At 36.7% G+C, this 22764-nt stretch overlaps 1 protein-coding gene and 1 long non-coding RNA gene across 3 annotated transcripts; both read left to right on the top strand.

The window, feature by feature from the left end:
* The first annotated feature begins 2 nt into the window (after nucleotides 1–2).
* On the top strand, nucleotides 3–7346 carry LOC147857188 (fimbrin-1-like). Of its 2 annotated transcripts, XM_087328251.1 has the most exons (14): nucleotides 3–194; nucleotides 1199–1369; nucleotides 1468–1706; nucleotides 2211–2382; nucleotides 2994–3032; nucleotides 3136–3204; nucleotides 3478–3594; nucleotides 3740–3951; nucleotides 4534–4680; nucleotides 5287–5486; nucleotides 5634–5788; nucleotides 6247–6343; nucleotides 6443–6534; nucleotides 6837–7346. In XM_087328251.1, the coding sequence occupies exons 1-14, from the start codon at nucleotides 108–110 to the stop codon at nucleotides 6915–6917; spliced, it is 1878 nt and encodes a 625-aa protein (XP_087184377.1). In that variant the 5' UTR covers nucleotides 3–107; the 3' UTR covers nucleotides 6918–7346. The 2 variants fall into 2 exon arrangements, with proteins under 2 accessions (XP_087184377.1, XP_087184378.1); XM_087328252.1 differs by lacking the exon at nucleotides 3–194 and having other exon boundaries at nucleotides 1236–1369; nucleotides 1453–1706.
* A 5380-nt stretch (nucleotides 7347–12726) lies between these two features.
* LOC147857187 (uncharacterized) lies at nucleotides 12727–14300 on the top strand. The gene is made up of 2 exons (XR_015530639.1): nucleotides 12727–12997; nucleotides 14060–14300. It is a non-coding gene; the product is annotated as an uncharacterized LOC147857187 (long non-coding RNA).
* The last annotated feature ends 8464 nt before the right edge of the window (nucleotides 14301–22764 follow it).

Below are 22764 nucleotides of genomic sequence, written 5' to 3'. Positions count from 1 at the left end.
TCTCCATGTATATACAATCTTTTGTTAGTCTTCCATGACCTTTGATTCCATGCATGCACCTTTGCTTCCAAGCAACTGACTAAGAAACTCTGGTTTATCGACAGGCCATGGCTTCCTTTGGGGGTGTGGTCCTCCGTGATCTCTCCCTCTCCACTCAATTCACTCAGCTTGAGCTCCGAAAATTGAAATCGCAGGTATTCTTATTTTTTCTGAACAGATTACGATGGATTCTGTAAGATTTTACTATCACGGGTAAAAAGATTTGTTTTGTTATGCATTAATCTGTAACCTATGGATCTTAATCATCCTTTTAATCTTTTGCATATAAGCCGATCTTTGTGCAGTTTTGGTCTCTCTTTTTATCTATCAATCTATACACACGTGGTGATTGTTTTTTTATCTGAATTTCTGTCAATCCATCCGTTCATATATGATGAAAGTTTTCTTCTTGAAATCATCTATCTATTTTTTGTTGGAAATCATCTACCTATCAATATAAATGATGAATTTTTTTTTGTTGAAATCGTCCATCTATCCATCTTATAAAGGGTATTTTTGTTGAAATCATCTATAAGGTTGATAGATTATTTTAATGGAAATCATATCTCTATTCTTCCATCACTCCACTATGGCAAGTTTTCGTAGAAATGATCCATCTATCCACATCTGAACTACCATTGAAATCATCAATCTTTCCAACCATGGTGATGAGTCTTTCCTTGAAAATCATCCATCTATCCATATGTGACAATGGGTTTATTCTGCTGAAATCATCCATCCATCCATTGTTGATGGTTTTTCTTTTCTGTTCAGATCATTTATTCAGCTATCCATACTAATGGTGAAATTGTCTATATATCCACGTATGATGGATGGGTTTTCTTTTTTCCATTGAAACCATTTACCTCATCATCCATGGCTTTCATATTGAAACCTTCTATTCATCCATCAATGAAATAATCTATCTCTCCTTATATATGGTGAATGTGTTTTGTTGAAATCATGATGGATATTTTGTTGAATTCAGTCTGAAATTCTGAGTTATATTTATTTCTCATTTTCATTCGTTCATATATTATCTTTACCATCATTTGATCTTCTGTATACAGCAGTCTTCCTGCATTTTGTGATAAGCTAACCATAGATGATGTTGGTTTTTGGTTGACGGAATTCTTTGTATCTTTTTGTTTGTTATCAGTTCGACTCTTTGATAGGCCCTGATGGATTGATGTCTGCATCTGATCTTGAATCTGGATTGATCAAAGTGAAAGCATTGGATGGGCCTGTATCATCTGACCAGATTCAATCTATCTTGAAACACGAGGGTATTAACACTGATACTGGCCTTGATTTTGAGTCTTTTCTGAAGGTAATCTATGATATAGAATGTTTTGTTAAAACCAGAATTGAACTTATCTTCTGCAATCTTAGTAGTTTGTTTTTTTACCAAAGGAAGTGTTTTTATAGATGTATTTGCACTTCCAAAAGAATGGAGATCCTAAAGTACATCCCCGAAGAAACTCATGGGCTTTCTTGAAGGCAGCCGCCACAACTTTAGTACATACTGTTAGTGATTCAGAAAAGAAAGCATATATCGATCACATCAATGCCTATCTTCGGGATGATCCAGTAATGAAAAAGAACCTCCCAATCGATCCATCTACTGATCAACTCTTCAACATTGCAAAAGATGGTGTCCTACTTTGGTAAGTATACTACATAGCCATATTTACCCCAACTAATAAATAATGAGAACATGTGCAAAAAAGTAGAGATTAAACTCGTGGAAAAATAGTGGTTAATGTGTGCAAAACTGTAGAGTGTTAACTAGGGATGAAAACAATGGTACTTGATTAGAGTGGAAATGAGGGGATAAAATAGCAGCATTATGTGCAAAAATGTACAAGAGGAGATCAGTGGAAAAGATAGTGGTAATGTGCACAAAACTTTTAGAGAAAGTCAGGGGCATAATTACATGTACAAAAATGTAGAGTGGAAACTATAGCATATGGTTGGGTTGTGCAATTGGATATACATCATACAACCTTGTCTGTGTCAAGAGGAAATGATAAGTATGTGATGTGTTTGTGCCTTCAAGCATGATCTTTGATACTCTGTATGGTTAAAATTTAAGCGATTAAAGAGAAATTCTCCCATATTTTATACCAATGTTGTAGTTTGTAATGCTGATTCAATGATTATTTCTGTAGCAAGTTAATCAACTTGGCAGTCCCTGGGACGATTGATGAACGTGCCATCAATGTCAAGGAGCAACTAAATCCATGGGAGAGGAATGAAAACCATACTTTGTGCCTGAATTCAGCAAAAGCTATCGGTTGCTCAGTTGTGAACATTGGTACAGAAGACCTTGTTGAGGGAAGGGTATATATCAAATTCCTTGAAACTTGAAAATATTTTTCTTTTTTAATAGCAAATTGGGACCTACTTACAAGAATATGGGCCTTTCTGGGAGAAAAGCTTTCCAAGAAGCGGCCAATCAGAGCAGAAATATACATAATAATTAACATAGAGGCATAATAATTAACATAGAGGGCATATTGATTTCCTTTGATGAATAAATGTAAACAATCTGATAAGATATAGGTATGAATGGACACATGATTTATGGATTGGCTATCTTGATTTGATTGATAAGTGTAGCAGATAGACTTGAGATTTACGGATAGTATTGTCAGTAACATAGTTGCTACAAGGTACAGTACTAACGAATAGTAAGATTATCCATGAGATTCTTTTTATCAAAACCTTAGAGATAGAAGTACTTCATTTCACCTGAGCATGATAGTTTGCTGCTGTTTTAGTTGTAGTTTTTATTCATCATAGATCAATGCAGATGCCTGTCTGATTACCTCTTCATAACCATAACTATTTTTAACTAGCTTTAAATTACATATGAACCTAAGGTATCATGCTATCCATTTTTAGTTAATTTGGAGATAATTTCAATTGTTATTTGTTTCTTAATGATACAGGCTCATCTACTTCTTGGATTAATTTCCCAAATAATCAAGGTGTTTCTCGTTTATATGTATGTCTCTATATGGTTTAATTTGGAATGAGAAAATGTTACTTAATTGGCACGTATTTTTTTGTATCTGTCTTGGTATGCCCCAGATACAACTATTAGCAGACCTGAACTTGAGGAAAACCCCTCAACTTGCGGAAATTGTGGAGAGTAAAAAGGTTTGATCTTCTTTTCCCATTATGTAATCCTAGAACTTTTTTGATATTATCTATTTCAATTGGTTTTAATTCATGTAGATTCCTGAGTTTTGGTGGTGGGAAAACAAACATTAGACATTGATTTCATGCAGATTTTACATAGATTTCTAAGTTTAGTAATAATCATAATGGGGGGTTACATAATGATAAACTTTAGATTATCCAAACATTCTCTTCTTGTTATGATTTGACTTTGCACCATAGATCAATCATCTTGGATTGAATTATTGGCAGGAAATGGAAGAACTAATGCATTTACCACCAGACAAGGTTCTTCTGCAATGGTTGAATTTCCAACTCCAGAAAGCTGGTTATGAAAAGACGGTCTCAAACTTCTCCAATGATCTGAAGGTGAGGGTTTCTAAAGGCTTATTGGGCCTGGTGTGATTTTCAGACATGTATATTTTAGTGGGGCTACGGTCCAAAGTTTTTCACTATTTTCCTGATTGTCCCTAAGTGTTGTATTAAAATTTTATTCCTGAAATAAATTCCACAGGATGGAGAGGCATATGTGGTGTTGTTGAATGCATTAGCACCAGAAAGCTGTGACCTTAGCCCACTAGAATCTAAGGAACCTTTAGAAAGGGCAACACTTGTACTAGCACAAGCAGAACAAATTGGGTGCCGCATGTATCTTTCGCCCAAAGACATTGTTGATGGATCTTCTAATCTAAACCTTGCATTCGTTGCTCATATATTTAAAGAAAGGTAAGTCTTTTATGCCAATAATTTCTATATATATATGCGCCTTCTTTAGTATATATGTGTGATTATAGCTAGTTCTTGATACAATTTTTTGTTGATGTTTTCCTTGTGGTGAGGATATATATTGCTTTTTGAAAATATATATGAGAAGCCCAAAATGTGATTTAACATAGTGATCATTCAACATCTTTTTCTAATGCAACTCTTATGAATCAAGGCCACAATAATTTATGAATCAAGGTCGCAATAATTTATTATTCTTTGTACAATATTCCTAACTTACTGCTTTATTTTACTTGCCTCTATAAGATTCACATGATTGATAATGCTTAATATTCTCTTTTGCACGTACATTTCCCTCTTTTGTAACAGCTTTTAAAAATGGGCAAGGAAAAAATCCTTGAAAGCCACTATTCCCCTTTAACTTGAGTAAACAACACAACATTTTATGTTCATTAATTAACACAACATTTTATATTCATTAATTAACACAACATTTTATATTAATTAATTAATTAACACATTATTTTATATAAATAATTTTTTTTTCGTGATCATATTGCCTTCTTATGATACTGCAAACAGAAATGGACTGTCCAACAAGTATTCCTATGCAGAAATGATAATGGATGATGAACAAGATTCAAGGGATGAACGAGCTTTCCGGATGTGGATCAACAGTCTTGGTATTGACACATTCGTACATGATCTCTTCAATGGTGTTAAAGACGGGTACGTTGCAAGCTATAATGATTCCGAGGTTTTGGTTCGGTGGAGATTGGCTTCTTCTTTTACCAGCCAATTCAAGTGTTTTCATGCTTAAATGCATTAGACAAACCATTCCCCATGCATTATATCACTCGAACCCCTGATGTTGTCACTATAACAAAACATTACCCATGTATATCACTCCAACCTTTTTTCTTGTGGGTGGTGATAAGACTATTGATGAAATGTTTTTTAAAACCTAGAGGGGTATTCCAATACTATCTGAAAACTTAGGGATATTCTAGCAAATGTCTGAAAAGCTAGGAACGTCTATGTTAAGCTCAATGCATTTTTTTACTCCACCCTCTTTTCTTGCGGATGATGATAAGACTTTTGGGAGGGTATTCAGGGAATTTCTGAAAACTTAGGGATATTCTGCCACAGCTTGAAAACCCAGGAGTATTCTAGTGAGAACTTAGGGTATGCTGGAATGAGAGGAGTATTCTGATCATTTTTGAAAACTTAGGGGTATACTGGTGTTTTTCCCAATGCATTATGTCACTTGGGCAACCCTTTTGTTAACGGTGATAAGGTATACTGTATATTGAACTATTTTTTATGGATATTTAGGTGGGTTCTATTGGAGGTTCTCGACAAGGTTTCTCCTGGTTCTGTCAACTGGAAGCAAGCTAACAAACCACCGATAAAAATGCCTTTCAAGAAGGTTGAGAATTGTAACCAAGTTATCAGCATCGGAAAACAGCTCAGATTTTCCCTTGTTAATGTTGCTGGCAATGACTTTGTCCAAGGAAACAAAAAGCTGGTATTAGGTATGAAGTCTATATAATTGTTAATAGCTCATGATATATTATTAATATATACTAATGGTTTAAATGAATATGATGTGTTTATTTTTCCTTTCATAATGATGGTACAGAGCTTTTTCAAGCTTTGAATTGTCTAGTTTTCCTTTTCAGCTTTTCTGTGGCAACTGATGCGGCGTAATATGCTACAGCTTCTTGAGAATTTGAAATTTCATGGTAACAAAGAAATCTCAGATGCTGACATTATTCTATGGGCAAATGAAACTGTAAAGAATGCAGAAAAATCTTCCTGCATGGAGAGTTTCAAGGTACATTGGAGTTTGAATATAATACACACAAACATTAGATGACTGGATGCATGTGTACATATGTATGTCAAAGATGCATGCTCCATCCATACGCATTGCATTTCACATGTACACACAACACATGCATAAATTCAACAAAAAGAGGTGTATTGCATCTATACCAATATGCATGCTCACACATGCATATATCTGTAGGTGCATAGATACCTATGTAGGTGTATACCTTGTACATAGTATATACATACATATATTTCTGCTCAACTAGTACATTCAATGCATACAGTATATATACATGCATTGTATGGACGTCATATACAGACATATCTATAAGACATACATTGTATGGACACAATGTACATCCATACATGTATACGCACATATATATATGTATATACATGCAGATATACACACATACTTGCATACACAGACATTAATCCTAATTTTTGTGTGGTTTCCAGGATAAAAGTCTGTCAAGTGGTGTATTCTTCCTTGATCTCCTCGAAGCTGTGGAACCTCGAGTAGTGAACTCTAGCCTTGTAACAAAGGGGGAGACTGGTATATGCTCTCCCAAAACAGAACTGAAAAGAATAAATCATAAAAATCAAAGTAAATAAACAAATATACAAATTGATCTTCCTTTTTGTTTCTCCAAAGATGAAGAGAAGAAGCAGAATGCAAACTATATCATCAGCGTAGCGAGGAAGCTTGGATGTTCTGTCTTTTTGTTATGGGATGATATTGTTGAGGTAGTAAAATCCTTTTCCATACAAAAAACTCTACAGAAACTTTTGTTTGGTTGAAGGGATTTTTCTTTTTTTTGCTTGATACAAACATAAAACATAATAGTGCTTCTTTTTCTGCTGAATTGGTTTCAGAAATTTGAACTGAACATGAAACATAAGGGTGCTTTTTTTTTTTCCCACCTGAATTGGCTTCAGATATTTGAACTCACAACGTGTGTTTAAATGAGCATTTGAAACTTTTAGGTTCACCATTTCCAAAGCTGATTCCTTACGAAGAATATGTTAAAACTCTTTATCGGTTTCAGGTTCGGCCGAAAATGATACTAACCCTAACAGCAAGCATTATGCTCTGGAGTTTATCACACCCAGTAGAAGAGAAGTTGTGATCTGGATCAAATATTCAATGCAAGGATCTCGTCTGAAGAGAAATGCCCAACCAAGTTACAAAAAATCGATCGTCTGAAAAGAGAGACGTGATCCGTACCCACCCAAGACAAAAATCGATCTTCCGATGTGTGTATTATTTTTTAGCTCTCTTTTTCGCCGTTTTGTTCCACCATTTTCCAAAAAATGTAAGAGATTTATCTATCTATCTATATATATTCTTCTTTAAGCATATATAATATATATGATATATGATTTGATGAGAGTATTCTCTGTAAAGCTATATTCTTTGTAACAAAGTGTACCGAAGTCTATGTACAAGGTTTGAGCTTCTCTTTTGCCATGCACAGAAAAAAACATATCACACCGCCCCCTTGTAAAATTCTAAATTATTTGATTTTTTAAATGTGAAGGAAGTTTTGCTTTGTTTATGGTGCCCCTTGTTAGTTATTACATAACCATTTTACCATTGTGCGATCATTTGCCTTGATTGGAATCTCTTTGTTCTACCTTATATAATGCTCATTTATGATTTTAATTGTGGGCGGAAGATGTATAATTGAGCACTTCTTTTGGGTTCTTACCCATGATACATTTTATCTTTTGGAATATGATGGGTTTACAAAAAGGTCAATTATCCCAAATGTGTGGATATGTGTTGTATTTTTATGCACATTAAACAATGTTGCCATGGATCTCAACATATTGCTCATTTTGGTTGGAATTCACTGGGAACCTTTGGGGAAGTTAGGGTGGTTGTACTTTGCTAGGTTGGGGTGTGGCCATGGGATTGACGGGAGATTTGTCCCTTGGAATTTGTCTCCACCTCTGTGGGTGTTTACAATCCCATCATCGAGTGTTCGAACCCCTCGTGAGTACCGTGCATTCGTTATTGAAAGTTTGGCATTTTGTTGAGTAGCTTTTTTAGGTACTAACAGGTGGGTGAATCAATCGTTGAATTTTTCATCAATCATCATGTCACTTCTTTCGTCACACCTATTGTCTAGGCGTTTGGTTGGGTTATATAATCTTAGACCATGTCTTTGACTTCTAGTCTTAGGGAGAAGAATTGGTCAATATGTTTCAAAAATCTTTCCCTATTCATGTGTTGTTGGTGAAAATAACCTCCTGTAAATGAAGTTAGTCACTCCAAATGTATCTAGAAGCATGGGGAACCAAAGTCTAGCTTTGTCTTCCATCTATGATTAATGGGGGTATTGGAAGGTATGGGTCTCCTTTCTCTATCAACCATGGCTAAGAATGTTTGGATGGGCTCGAGAGTGGAGGTTAATTCTAGAGTAAAAGTGTTAAGTCTTTGTTGTCATTGTCTCTTTGTCTCGAGTTATTTGTCCCTGAGTTTTTGTTGTGATCTCATTGTTGTGGGATCCAACTGATCGTTCTTGATAGCTAGTAGAATTGCTAATAAAGTAGAACTTGGGTAAGGTTGTGGTAAGTGCAAAAGTAGTTGTATGGGCTTGGTCATAGAACGTAACATACTCGAATGCATTTGCAAACATTCTTTTTCATATGTTTGCAAATGAATGTGCATGTTATGAAAACATGTTATATTTTTTTACGTTTTTTACCTTGACTTTCTTACCTTAGAAAAGGTTCTACCTTATGATTAGCAATGAGCCCGGTTTCGGCTCAAACCAAACCGAACCGTGGCATAATGGTTTATAGGTTCAAAGATAAATAAACGGTTTGGTTTGGTTTCAAATGTTACTAATCGATTTCGGTTCGGTTCGGTTTTGAATTTATCGGTTTATTTGTTTATCGACTTATCGGTTTTTGTTTATGTGGTTCGGTTTAAAGGTTTATGGGTTAAAAAATACTAAACAATATTCTCTATAGGCTCTAAGTTTCAACTTTTAATTTTAAACTCTTGTTTTAACTTAATAAATTTTATATGTATTATATGTAGAGTCTCCTTTTCATTTATAATGATCAATTATGATAAGTATGATAATCAAATTTATGATAAGTATAATGATCAAATTTATGATCAGTATGATGATCAAATTTATGATCAGTACGATGACCAAATTTATGATAAGTATGATGACAAATTTTATGATAAGTATGATGAATAAATTTATGATGATTTTCTCACACAAATTTATAATAAGTATGATGATTAATATCAATAAAAAATGGTTTGGTTTTGATTTATGATAAACCGGTTTGGTTTGGTTTTAAATTTTTCGTAAACGGTTTGGTTTAACGGTTTGTCTCTAAACGGTTCGGTTTAAATGGCTTCATAAATTTTAAAATAGTTTGGTTCGGTTTTTATTATTAATAAATGGTTTGGTTTGGTTTCAAGGCCAAGAAACCGAACCGAACCGAGCCCATTGCTACTTATGATAAATAATGTAATACAATAATATGGTATTTACCATACTCCCTGGGTGTTTACCACGCTCGAATGATCTAAACATACTTGAATGTGAATGCACATATGTTACATATGGTTCATACTATGTTGGTGTTCATGAGCTTTGGCAATCTTCTACAGTCAACATTTCTAAGCACACACCAATTGACTATTCCAAAGCCCTATGCCCTCTAGCTAGGTAGATTGGATTTTTTCTTGCTTTTCTTTCGCTTTAGCTAGTTATTCCGACCAAAGATCTATCTCTTTGGCCTTGAGTTCAAGGGTTGATTCCTCTCTAAGATGTGTCAAATCACCATGTTGGGGTAGTTCATATTTCACCATGATGAGAGTTGTTTACTGGTCATGATGATCAAATGGGTTAATCACAATAAGGATTTTCGCACATGAAATGTGTTCCCAAAACATGAGAGTGGTTAGTGCTCGTCACAATGTGAGTATTAAGTTGTTACCAATAATAAGAGTGTTTTTTAGCTTCAACATGGTGCCTTGACACAATAGGAGAGTGAGTGTAGTTGTATCTGCCAATTTGAAAGAGTTTTTATGGAAAATTCATTGAGATTGTTCTAAGGTACACTACAACTCTTTGATTGTATATATGTGATTTTCCCCACCACTAGTCATATGTTTTGAGAAGAGAAAAATGGTTATTGTCCAAACTATCCATTAGTGTTAATTGATGACTAGGATTATAGTTCATGGTAACTAGGATGATTAGGTGATTACTTAGGGAGAGAAAAAAAAATTAAAGGATAAAATATACACATAATTTTTTTTGTGGTTCTTTGTTCCTCCTTCGCTTATACATACCATGGGAGTTTATGAAAAGCTCATTGCAAGGTTCAACTGGTGATTTATTTCCGATAGCATTGCCACATATGTTTATATTTTGGTGTTCTCATCAAAACCTAAATCTTATTCCTTGTGTTCTTTGCGATGATCAACTAGGGATCGATTTAACTCATGAATGTATTATCATCTACCCTTTTGTTGGCAAGTCGAGTGAGAGTAGGTATCAAGAACTCGAGTAGATGTCAATGACTCTCGTATAAACTAACTCCTTGAGAAAACTCTATACTCTTCTACTTAATCACACTCACGTAAATAAATGGTTACTAAATTTTATCTAATCTACTCTTCTACTTAATCACATTCACATAAATAAATGGTTACTAAGTTTCATCTGATCTACTCTTCTACTTAATCACACTCACACAAATAAATGGTTACTAAATTTCATCTAATCTACTCTTCTACTTAATCACACTCACGTAAATAAATGGTTACTAGATTTTATGCAATCTACTCTTCTACTTAATCACACTCACATAAATAAATGGTTACGAATTGGCAAAACAAAGACCAGGAATTCCAAATGGGGTGGGGGCGCTAGCAACAAGTCTAAAGAAGAGTCATTAGCAAGGTGGGCATGAGGAGGCATATACTAAGGTGCCTAAAGGGTACAATTAGATTTAACATCAACTTTGGCTAACACAAATCATACCAAATACTTTTTTCTTACAACTAGCTAAATATCAAGAGGACAAAGTTCCATCTTCAACTAATTTTTTCTCTTATGGGTAGGGATATTTTCCTTGAATAGTAAGAAGTACGAAACTTTGTATCCTTGTTGTTAGCATATCAAGGTATAACACACCATATTATGTGAGATACAAGTGAGGGTGGTTGAGAAAGCTCACAAAAGGAATTTGGATGCCAATATTTGAGGGGGAGTCAGCACAAACAACATGCAATAACCAAAGTTTCCATTTTTGTGGCATAAAGAATGAATCTTGTGTTTCATGGATTATGGAGATCTAATAGCACTTGATTTTGTAATTCAGTGGACCATATTTTGTGATATTTTTTATGACACCCCACGAACAATGTGTGGATAAAAATGTATTATGGACTATCCACATGGTAGAATAACGACAATCAAATGAATAAGAGTTGGATGATGAATGAGTTCTTTATACAAAAGATTAAGTGAGGTTTGGGAGATCAAATGGTCTTTTAAGGGAAGAGTTTGTGTAAACAAGTGCAAACTAAACCCTTGATTAGGACATCAACGTGATAAATAGGTTAGCCAACATTAGATCTCGGAACCCATGCATTACTAGGAACTGTAGTAAGTGTGTTAAGGCTAGCTTTGCATTCCAAACCATATGTGTGGTCGGGCTAAACAAAGCCATAGAAACGGTCGTTGGAAGATCTAGGCAATTCAATTGAAAGATTGTCTTGTGCTACTTGGAGGATTACAAAGCCATGATCATAATGAGGGACATTCCAGTAAGTGGCTTCACAAGGGTAGTAGTATTGAGTCTCCATGTGGAGATACTTGAGATGCAAGTGGGGAGTCACGAATGTGAGGAGTTTGAAAGAAGCCTACTAGAGGAGTACGAAGATGATAAGAGTTTGAGAAGCGATTTGTGCTTCTATCGACGCTTGATAGGACGATGCTCTACACGAGTAAAGTTCTATTTTTCCATAAGGGGGTGGATGATCGAAATAGGAAGAAGATGGGTCTCTTACTTGGAAACAAAGAGGGTTCACAACAAATTGGGCTCCAATTCAAAGGGCATTTAGTTGCTTCGACAAGCAACGACTGTGGTATGATGGAAATCGTAATAGAAATCTTTATCTTGCTCGTTGTTTGTTGGTGTATTGTTCTATTTTATACACAAAAAGTTACATTTATGCATTTATACATAGATTAAGTGCTACACATGTACAATATACACAAATACATATAATAGAGTTGGTGTATAGGTCTGTTATGCACTTATCATACATATGTATGGTTTAGAATTTATGAATACACATATTATGCACACATATAGCATGTGGTACATGCATGTACATATATATATCATGTGATGGATGCATACATATTTACAATACATAGATATGCACACATACATTATACATACATATGCATACACAAATTCATATACATACATACATACAAGGATGTATGTATGTATGTATATGAATTTGTGTATGCATATCTATGTATTGTAAATATATACATACAAGCAAATAAAAGACACTTGTCTCTTGGTGGTTTGCAGCTAGACATAGTAACTTAGTTTTCTCCTCTATCTTCTCAACCTCTCTTCCTTTTATCCAGTAGATCAAATATTAAAGCAGTCTTTAATCCTAAGACAACCAGAATAGGAACCATTGATTCTGATTCACTAACAAGTCTTTAGTTACACGGCAGTACCTCTCTTCACAAGCTCTGTTCCTAGCAGCAAGCAACTAGGACTCATCATTTCTCTTCCTTTCTTGGGCCATTTATCATTTCATGATCTACACATGTATACATACATACATATATATTGAATCCTGTTTGGATAGCTAGCTCATTAGTAACTCAATCTTTTGGGATTGAAGAAAGGGATACAACTATATCTATCTATCTATATATATATATATATAGATAAATAGATACATACATACATAGTTAGATAGATAGATTATTTCCTTGCCACAATCAAGTCCAAAAGAAAGAAGAAAGGAACAAAAATGAACAAGATCAATTATATGTCACTAAAGAGCATGGTGTCGGGGCGGAGTTGGTGGTCTTTGATCATGGCTGGCGCGGTCTGGTGCATGGTCTACGGCACCGTTGTCATCTTCCAAGTTTGTCCCGGAATGCTCCTCAAGAGCTTCTCTCTCACCAAGGTCTCTCTCTCTCTCTCTCTCTCTCTCTCTATCCCTTACATAGGTCTCAAGCATGTTAGTACCCGGGTCTTGTGTACTATTCGAAAAGAATAGATATTATCTATCTAAAGTTTGGTAGGTACAATCATATTGGACCCTTGTTAGTTCCAAAGCTCATTATAAGGATATGGTTATCTTGGTTGCTTTTGGACCCTAGATAATCTTTCTCAAGTTTGTGAGGGACTCTATTGGACCTTGGTGTGTCACATTGTTTGTTTGGACATTGTTTACGAAGTTGTGTATTATTATTTGAGCAATTGTGTCTATGCTAGTAGGAAAAATGTATGGGACCAAAGTGTTTCAAGTGTGTAGGAAATTGGATATCCTTCTTTAAAAAAAAGTAGGTCTCTAGGAAATTTATATGGTTGCACAAAATCTATTGAGTTTGTTCATACAATAATATTGGAATGGGATCATAATAATATTTGGTGGTAATTATCACATCTATTCCTAGTTATAGATTGCTTGGAGTGTAGTGTCATAACTTGTTTTGAAGTACTCTTGGACCCAAGTTTCTCGACATTGGAAATTTTGATGGAATCCAGTTAGTTTTATGACTTATATAATCTCATAAGTTGTTCATGAAGTATATAATCTCATAAGCTGTTCACATCCTAGTTTCAATTATTTCTTTCAAAAGGAATCATGTAGTGTATGAATGCTTTGATGAGTTGGGCACTCTTTATGACATACTCTTCCAATGTATTGGACACTCTTTATGACATACTCTTTCAATGTACTGGTGTTTCTGAGTCCGATGTACGAGTCAATTCTAATAGATTTTGGTGTCCTTAGTTGTGATATTTTATCCATCATCAGTAGATCCAATCTAGGTTCCATTGTTGAAAGTTCAATAGGATCTCTATAGGATTCTTGTGTTTAAAGATTTTTAGCGTGACAAAATCATAAATGAATGTTAATATGCTATGCAAATTTATTAAGTGAAGAATAAGCTTCAATTAGTTATGGCTCCAAGAGTATAAATTCTTTCTAAGAATTTATTTATGCACTTCTTTTTTACAGGATATATAGCAATGATGGCTTGCCATCTCAACTACTTCGAGTATTGTTGGTGGCTAATTCATTTATTAGTTGTTGAGATGGTGTCTACAATTTTGTTTTAAAGAATTGTTTGGCATTTAAAAGAGCATTATGATATGAGGAGTAACCTCATCAATCAATGTATGGGTTTGCATGGTGCAATTTGGTTTAGCTTGGTTTCTCCTAAGCCAAGGTTTCTATGCTAGAATCTACTATTCCAATCTATTAGGAATTGTCGTGTAACAAGGCTTGACTTTTGGACAAAAGGTTGTGAATGTAGTTATTGTTTTGAAGGATTTGTAAATTTTAAAGTAAAAGTCATTATCTTGCAAAAGAAGATTTTTAAAGTTGGTTTTACAAGTTATGTTTATGATTTTATTATTTTTAAATGGTTTATTGCATTAGTACAAATTTTGGTTCTTGTGGTTCTATTGTATTTATGTTATGTCATTTTGTCTAAAAAACTAGTTGTTTGTAGTTTTTCATTTGGCGGTTTTTAAGCACATTTTGAGGACCAACATTCTCGAATCAATGGTGATATGAATGTGTGCCTATGGTTTTATGTGTAATTCTTATTTGCACATTTTTTCATTATATATTTATCATTCTATATCAATGGCAATTATGATTTGGTGATGGTGTATTTGAATGTGCGGTTGTGATTTTGTGTTATGCTTTTGTATTGGGTTCGTGTGTTAAAATTTTAGAATTGTTGTAATTATTGATATTTATGCATACTAGACTCCTTAACACATGGGTATTGAGCTCTTGGGTCTCTTTCAACCTATCCAAGCTAAAAGAGAGCTAGAAAGTTCTCTATCTAGTACCCCTCATATGAAATGAGGTTGGAGTGCATAGGAAATGAGAGGCTTGACAAGCTTTGGATATTAAATGGTCGTGTTAGAATTAGGAGTATAATGATTGTTTTTGGTAGTCATCCTTTGAGGCACAATTTTATGTCAATATATTTGCGAACTCATTATTACCTCGTAAAGTTGTTATTAATTCCTCATTATTACTTCTCTTTATAAAAGCATCAAGTAACTTCATATGAAATGAGGCTAGAGTACACAAGAAATGAGAGGCAAGAAAAGCTTGGATATTAAATGCTCGTGGTAGAAATAGGTGTATAATGATTTTTTTCTGTCTAAGGTAGTCATCCTTCGAGACACGGTTTTGTATCGATTATTTACGAACTCTTCATTGTTAATTGGTAAAGTTGGTCATGATACTTTTGTGGAAGCATTCACTTTGTTTGTTGACCCATAAACCGGTTTACTTCGATATAATAGTTGGTTGGAAACACTTGTGTAGAAGAATTTGCCTAGTTCATGAACCTATAGATTATTTGACTTTGTGAAAGAATGTATTATGATATTATCCAAATATAGAAGGAGAGACTCTTAGTTTTTATTACTATGTCAACTTTGCCAATCACAATTGCATGAAACTTGAAAGAGCTTCTAATTTTATTTTGCATAAACCTAGTTACATGTACACCATGACAATAACTATAGGATGTCTGATAAAGTATATAGAATATGTTGGGAATATGGGATTGAATCAGGATGATTTGGATTTCACACACAATTAATAGATGAAACCACAAGACAAAAATGAGAGCACACCAAAAATTTTAACGTGGAAAACCCAAAATAGGGAAAAACCACAGGAACCGTAGGTTCCGAACAACTTCACTATGTTTTGAGTACAACGGAATACAACCTTACTAGAGGAATGTATCTACCTCAAAGCAATGGCCTTGGTTACAACCTTCAGCCAATCGAGTGTATAGAATAACAAAGATTACAACTGAGTATAGTCTCTCTAGGTTTGAACTAGAGGAAATGAACTAGCCTCAAGTCAACAACCTTGGCTACTATCTTCACCCGATTAGGTGGATAAGACAACAAATATTACAACTGAGTATAGTCTCTCTAGTTTTGAACTAGAGGAAATGAGCTAGCCTTAAGGCAACAACCTTGGTTACTATCTTCACCCGATTGGGTGGATAAATCAACAGAAAGTAGAAAAAATAGAAGAAAAACAAAGAACGAAGGAACCTGATACGGATTGATAGGAGAGGTGCTATAAAGTCGTGGGTTCCTTACTTCACAAACAACCCCTCGTGGATCTCTATCTTCTCTTCTGCAAAGTGTTCTCGCTCTTGCTCTCGTACTCGACACTATGTCTCTTTATTTCCTGTTTTTCTCTCTTTGTTCTCTCACTTCTTTGTGTATACCGTTGTCTCTTAGTTGTCTCTATACTCAAAGTTATCTCAGTTTTCTCTAGGATTGGGGGGGAACACTTCTCTCTCTCTCTCTCTCTCTCTCCACACACACACACACACACACTACACACTCTCTCTTTTCCTCTCTCTCTCTCTCACACACACACACACACACACATACACTCTCTCTCCTAGCCGTTTGTGATAACGACAACACAGTTTGCTGTCGCGCAGTCGTTGGGTGTCGTGCGGTGCCGTCTGCTACTGTGCTGCACCACCTATTGTCGCGTTGTCGTCGACTGTGTCGTCTATTGTCGCGCTATCGTCTACAACCATCTGCGACCGTCTGTCACCGTTTGCTGTCGTCTGTGACTATCTGCTTGCTGCACGATTTGTTGCCGCGCTGTCGTCTCTTGCCATCCATCGCCGTCTGTCGTCGTCGACTGTATTGTCGTGTTCTTTTCTCTCTTTTGCTTGACGTTGCTTGGTGCTCTGTTCTTTTCTTGACGGCACATCCTTGAACCTTTGCGCTGTGTCTACCTCTGTTGGTGGGTTCTTTCGGCGTGCTCGTCGCGTGCTACGAAATGTGGATGTGACTGCGACATACACGCAAACTCGGCGAAGTCTCGCACCCATTTTTTTTTATCTTTTCCTTATTGATACCACAATGGCGTCTAAACGAGCTAAGGAACATAAGGATATACAAGACGAGGCTATAAGTAAAGATAACCTTTTAGATATGTTTAATCGTTTAACAAAAATAGAGATGGATATGAAAAAATGGGTGAAAGACGCCGAAACCCACAAGAAAAAAGATAGAGAGGAAAAAGACGCCCTCAAGGCCGAAATAGAGAAACTTAAAGTGGAAAACACAAACCTTAAAAAACAAATTAATGACATCGAGGTATCTTGAGAGGACGGTGAAATATCCTCCATAGAGGTATAAAAGACAAGATTAAACAAGTTAAAGAGGAAGTTAAAAATAACATAGAGTTAGCTAAAACAGGTTGGGTAGATGTGGTTAAAAGAAACATTAGAAAAGAAATAAAAGATGAAAGTATTGTTATTACCGCCAAGCCCGATGCTTAAATGTGCGTGTCACTGGGCTAAAGGAAGGTGCATCCCAGACGAGGATGCACAAACACTTGGGAAAATGTTAGGGTACATAGCGGCCCTACCTATCACCAAAGCTTGGAGGGTCGGACGTGATACAACTAGGAAGAGAGCCTTAGTCCTTCAATTTAAAGACTTAGACTCTCGAATCACTTTCTTTAAGAAGAGACCAATTCTTCGAGGATTGGGTGGGGACCCTATCTATCTCGATGAAGACCTCACTAAGATGCAAATTGAGCATCGCAAGAGTTGTATGCCATGAGTTATGCAAGCTCGTAAGAAGGGCATTGTGCCTTTTATCGAGATGGGCGAGTGATCATAAATTATCGCACTACTAATTGATAGCGTGTGGCCCATGTGACAGAAAATACACTTAGGATGACCTTATGGAATTGTAATGACGCACTCTGGACACACCCCGGCTGCCTAGACGAGATATTAAAGGTATCGGATATACTTTTCTTAGTAGAAACACACCAAAGCCCAAATAGAGGACTCCCACGAGTCGAAGGATTTCGTTGGGAGTCCGCTTTTAGACAAACCTCACGTTGATGCATAGGGGATCTGGAGGTGTCACAATATTGTTTCGGAGAGAGCTACATCATAGGATAGAAATATTGAGGACAGACCCAAAAGCTCGTTTTATGTGGGTGAACGTCTCCACAAGCAAGGACAAAGCAGTATTTTTCGCCATTTGTTACTTCCCCCTGAAAGGCTCTCATTATAATCTAGCTGGCAAGGCGAGATTAGTTGATAAAGGAGTGACACATGGGCCTTCCCCATACAAACCTCTATCGGATGACATAATCCGATATTCTTCCCAAGGAGAAGTATTCCTTGTAGGAGACTTCAATGCGAGAACCCAATCCCGACAATGCACAGTATTTCAGATGAATAGAAACTTAGAAATGGTAAATGTTGATCCTTTAGATAAAGGCACCACACGTAGATCAAAGGAAGGTGCGGACGCCACGAGCTTGGTAGTCGGCACTGGATGGTCATATATAATGGTTTAGCCAAGTGGCCAGGCTCGAAAGAGCTCACATGTTTCCCACATGGAGGAGGGGAAAGCAATGTTGATTATCTAATAGGACACCCTGAATCTACCCACATGATTAACTCCTTCCGGGTGGCTCCATGCCCTATTGGCGCGGACCATAGTTTCTTATACTTCGAGCTAAAATGCGATATCTCTAACGTCACCAACCCTAGTCAACCACGCCATCACACCACAATACATTTCACACATGGGCTCTTCTACATATACTCTCGACATGTTCAAGCCCATCTCTCCTCCCTTGATCCCTCCCTACCTTTAGAGAGCCTTAGTATGAAACTCACACACATCCTTCACTCCGCAGCAGTTAGCAGTTCCCCATATACGAGACACTCCAATCAAGGTAGATTAGGATCTATGCCACAAAATAGATGGTATGATGAGGATTGTAGTTACTTACATAGAAAACTTACAATATCGCAACTTAGTGGTAGTATTACCTCAGTACAAGCTCGCAAAGAAATGTGCAAGATGACACGTCGTAAGAGATGAGTATGGGAGGCATCCCAGTATTGGGAACTCTACCATATGCTCATGAGTATCGATTGCACCACTGCATGTAAGAGATTACGGGAGGGAACCAAGACCACAAACACCCATCAAAGATCCCGAAACCTGGCACACATATACAAAGAGGCTTTACCAAATCCCAAACCAACCACCCATTCCAATGCCTTCTACACCCCGACCTACCGTGGGTCATAAAGAAATTACAACATAGGAAGTACATGGACCACACAGGATTGCGAGCAGAACACATAATTTATGCGAGAGAGTGCCTAGCTCCCTTGCTAACTCTAATATTCAATCATGCCCTCGCTGAGGGTTTTCCACCACAATGGACTATGAACACAGTAAAGGGGGGGACCCCATGGACCCAAATACAGATAGGACCATTATGATAGGTCATACCCTTGCTAAATTATATGGTGCAGTAATGGAGGTAGAGCTTAGCGATTATATGGAGACCTTAAATCTTCGTTCACCAGAACAGGCTGGCTTTAGACGAGCCTTCTCCACAATTGATCATATCTTCACACTTAGATGCTTAATTGACCAGACTAAGGCTTGCAAAAAGAAATTATATTGTTGTTTTGTGGACTTCCGCAATGCCTTTGACACGGTCCCTAGAGAGCGGTTGTTTGATAGGCTTAAAAGCTTGAGGATACGAGATGACATGGTTTGGGCCATCTATGCACTATATGAACAAGTGTCCGGGTGTGTTCGATGCCCAGGTGGCCTATCCAATTGTTTCACTAGCACTATTGGTGTAAAACAAGGTTGCCCCCCATCTCCGACTCTTTTTGGGATCTACATTGATGAGATCACAAATTTTATTGCTTGTTATCCGTATAGGTGTACGGGATGGATAGGGTGTAATGTTTATGGTGTGTAAAGTCTAAGGTGTGTAATATGTAATATGTATACGAGTGTGTGAGGATGAGTATATGTGAGCACATGCACAATTATGTGCATGTGACAAGAATGTAACGGTCATTATTTACCGTTACATTATGTACTATAAAAACCCTTATGGGGCACATAAGAGATAGCCATTTTTCCCCTCTCACATTTGTGTCATTTCCTATTTGTCTCTCTCTCTAGCTCTCTCTCACTATCGTAACCCGCTTGGGAGGGGGGTGAAGCCGGGGCTGAAGCCTAGAATGGCTTTACACACCATACACCTTACACCCTATCCATCCCGTACACCTATACGCCCCAACAACATTGCTCGTAAGGGAGGCAACAAAATAGTCCTTGGGGATACACATGTTCATATCTTGCTCTATACAGACGACATAGTTTTGCTCTCTGAATCTGAACACGACCTACAAAGGCACCTTAATGCCTTAGATGACTTTTGCGCACAACGACGATTGGTAGTGAATCTAGGGAAAACTAAAGTCCTTATCTTCCACACATTGGCCCAAGTTAGAGCTAAGTGTCACCTAACTATCTCCCGTAGCCTAGTTGAGGTGGTTGGATCATATGTCTATCTCGGAGTCACTTTCAGTGCTTGCACAGGTAAATTTTCGAAGACACAAGAAGTGAAGGATAAACTTACAAGAGGACATGCATCCCTCTCACCCTTGAGAGACAATGCCATCAAGCATACTTTCAAGAGCCACGGACTAAATGGTGGCTCTTTACTCATTAGTGACTCCCTCCCTCATGTATGCATCAATGGTTTGGGCTCTAGGACTACCATCTTTCATGTGGACGCAATTAGAGAGACCATTGGTGATGATGTTATCATGCCAACTCTGAAGCAAATCGACAGTACCACATGACATTATTAGGGTTGAGGTCACTCTACCCTCGATGTTAGGGGAGGCACTTTTTCAACTTGTAGTCTTTATCCATAGGATACATAACCAACCACATGATAGAATATCCCATCAAGCCTTTAAGGCCTCTCGATCACTGTATGAGTCTAGCTATACTAGCTCATGGTATGGCATGATGGTGAGTTGGCTTCTTGTGAATGGACTAGACATTAATAACCTGCCCCCCCTTAAGTATGACCACGCGATTGATAACACTTTAATATCTCATGAGGACTGCAATAAAGTAATACGCCAAGAAATATGACAAATTTACACTCGGAATAAATGTTGTACTATAAGGAACACTTCATGCATTTCTCTAAGTTAGGTTTTATTACGCGACCAAAATATCTAGACGTATTCTTACCACATGCACTAAGGGTTGCCATTGGTCAACTTAGAATATCATCTCGCCAACTTGAGATTGAGAATGGACGTACTAATAGAGTCCCTAGGGAGGAAAGGATATGTAGGTTATGCCACATAGAGATAGAGGATGAGTACCACTTTACTGTTGGGAATTCGGTCCCTCCGGATGGGATTCGGATGAGAACCGGAGAAGCTAGATTGGACGAGCCGTATTCGGAAGGGTTCTGGATAAGATTCGGAGACCGGAACCAGTGAATCCGAATGGATCAGGTGTGAACCGGATCCAAGGACATATTTGTAAATATGTTAGGATAAGCCCACTAAGGCTATATTTGTAAATAGCCAAAAAGTCAATTAAGTATAAATATGACTTAGGGCAATCACTTTATGTAGATGATGATATAGAGTTGTTGTACACAGAGAAAGAGAGCGAGATACAAAACCAATTTTTTTGTAACCGTCGGCAAGCGAAGACATAGAGCTCGAGGTCGTTGCCTCCGAGTCTCTGATTGTACCTTTCTCATATAGTGATAGTTTGGAGTGTATGAGCTCCCGTGGTTTTTTCCTATTTAGGGTTTTCCAAGTAAACATCCTGTGTCATCTCTGCTTTTAATTTGTTCTCTTCTATTCCTTGTTGAAGATTCGGTTGTAGCCGAGCCTTATTTCCGCACAAACTGGTATTAGAGCGAACAAAATAGGAAATGGAAGAGTTGCTCGGTGGCATGTTCAAGCTCACCATCTCCAACTACTTAGTGTGGAAGTTGAAGATGAGGGACATGCTGGTGATTAAAGATCTTTGGTTGCCAGTACAGTTCGGGGACAAGAAACCAGACAAGATCGATGCCACGACATGAGAGGTGATGCACATGAAGATGACAACATACATCTGGTGCTTCATCGACATGAGCCTGTACAACAACTTCAATGAAGAAAGTAAGGCTCATGAAATCTGGGAGAAGATCGACATCATGTTCCAGAACAAAAATGTCGTTAATTAGGTTTCGGTATTACGGTGTCATGAAGAACGAAAGCTTCACATTAAAAGTCTACAATAAGATAAATACGTAACTAAAATAACATTTGATCATGTTTTATATATAAAGATAATATTAACAACACATATGATAATATTATATATATGTAAAGACAAATAATATATATAGATAAATATATTATATTACACGAACAAGAGAGGACTTGAACCAATAACCCCACCCTATGACTCTCAAATCTTACCATTTACTCTATACTAGTAATATACATAAAATAAAGCATACTTTATATATACTTTATATTACATAAAGGATTTGCTTCATGATATAAAAATAAAGTTGTATGTTGTATTCAATAGTATTTTGAGACTCAAACCCTCACCCACAACCTCATACACTAAAGTCAACACACCTACCATTAGGCTAGACCCTTTCTCTTTAAGATTATGTTTTCATGTTTATTGTTATTGAATATATTGTTTCATACATAAAAGCTCAAATGAGCGAGATGTTTATCATGCATCACATGTAATGCATGAACGCCAAATGGCGATCATGCATCACATGCATTTCATGCACTACATGCATGACTTGTACCC

Source organism: Azolla caroliniana, unplaced genomic scaffold (genome assembly GCF_043228905.1).
Source record: "Azolla caroliniana isolate FFs.n. ecotype wild unplaced genomic scaffold, voAzoCaro1.0.p SCAF_12, whole genome shotgun sequence".
Classification (NCBI taxonomy): domain Eukaryota; kingdom Viridiplantae; phylum Streptophyta; class Polypodiopsida; order Salviniales; family Salviniaceae; genus Azolla; species Azolla caroliniana.
Note: the sequence above shows the minus strand (reverse complement) of the source record. Positions and strands in the feature narration are given on the sequence as shown.

Bases quoted from the DNA above. Each gene is read 5' to 3' on its own strand.
- LOC147857188 (XM_087328251.1), top strand. From the start codon at position 108: ATGGCTTCCTTTGGGGGTGTGGTCCTCCGTGATCTCTCCCTCTCCACT. The intron at 3,033-3,135 runs GTGTTTCTCGTT...GGTATGCCCCAG, and splicing joins TAATTTCCCAAATAATCAAG to ATACAACTATTAGCAGACCT. The intron at 3,952-4,533 runs GTAAGTCTTTTA...TACTGCAAACAG, and splicing joins GCTCATATATTTAAAGAAAG to AAATGGACTGTCCAACAAGT.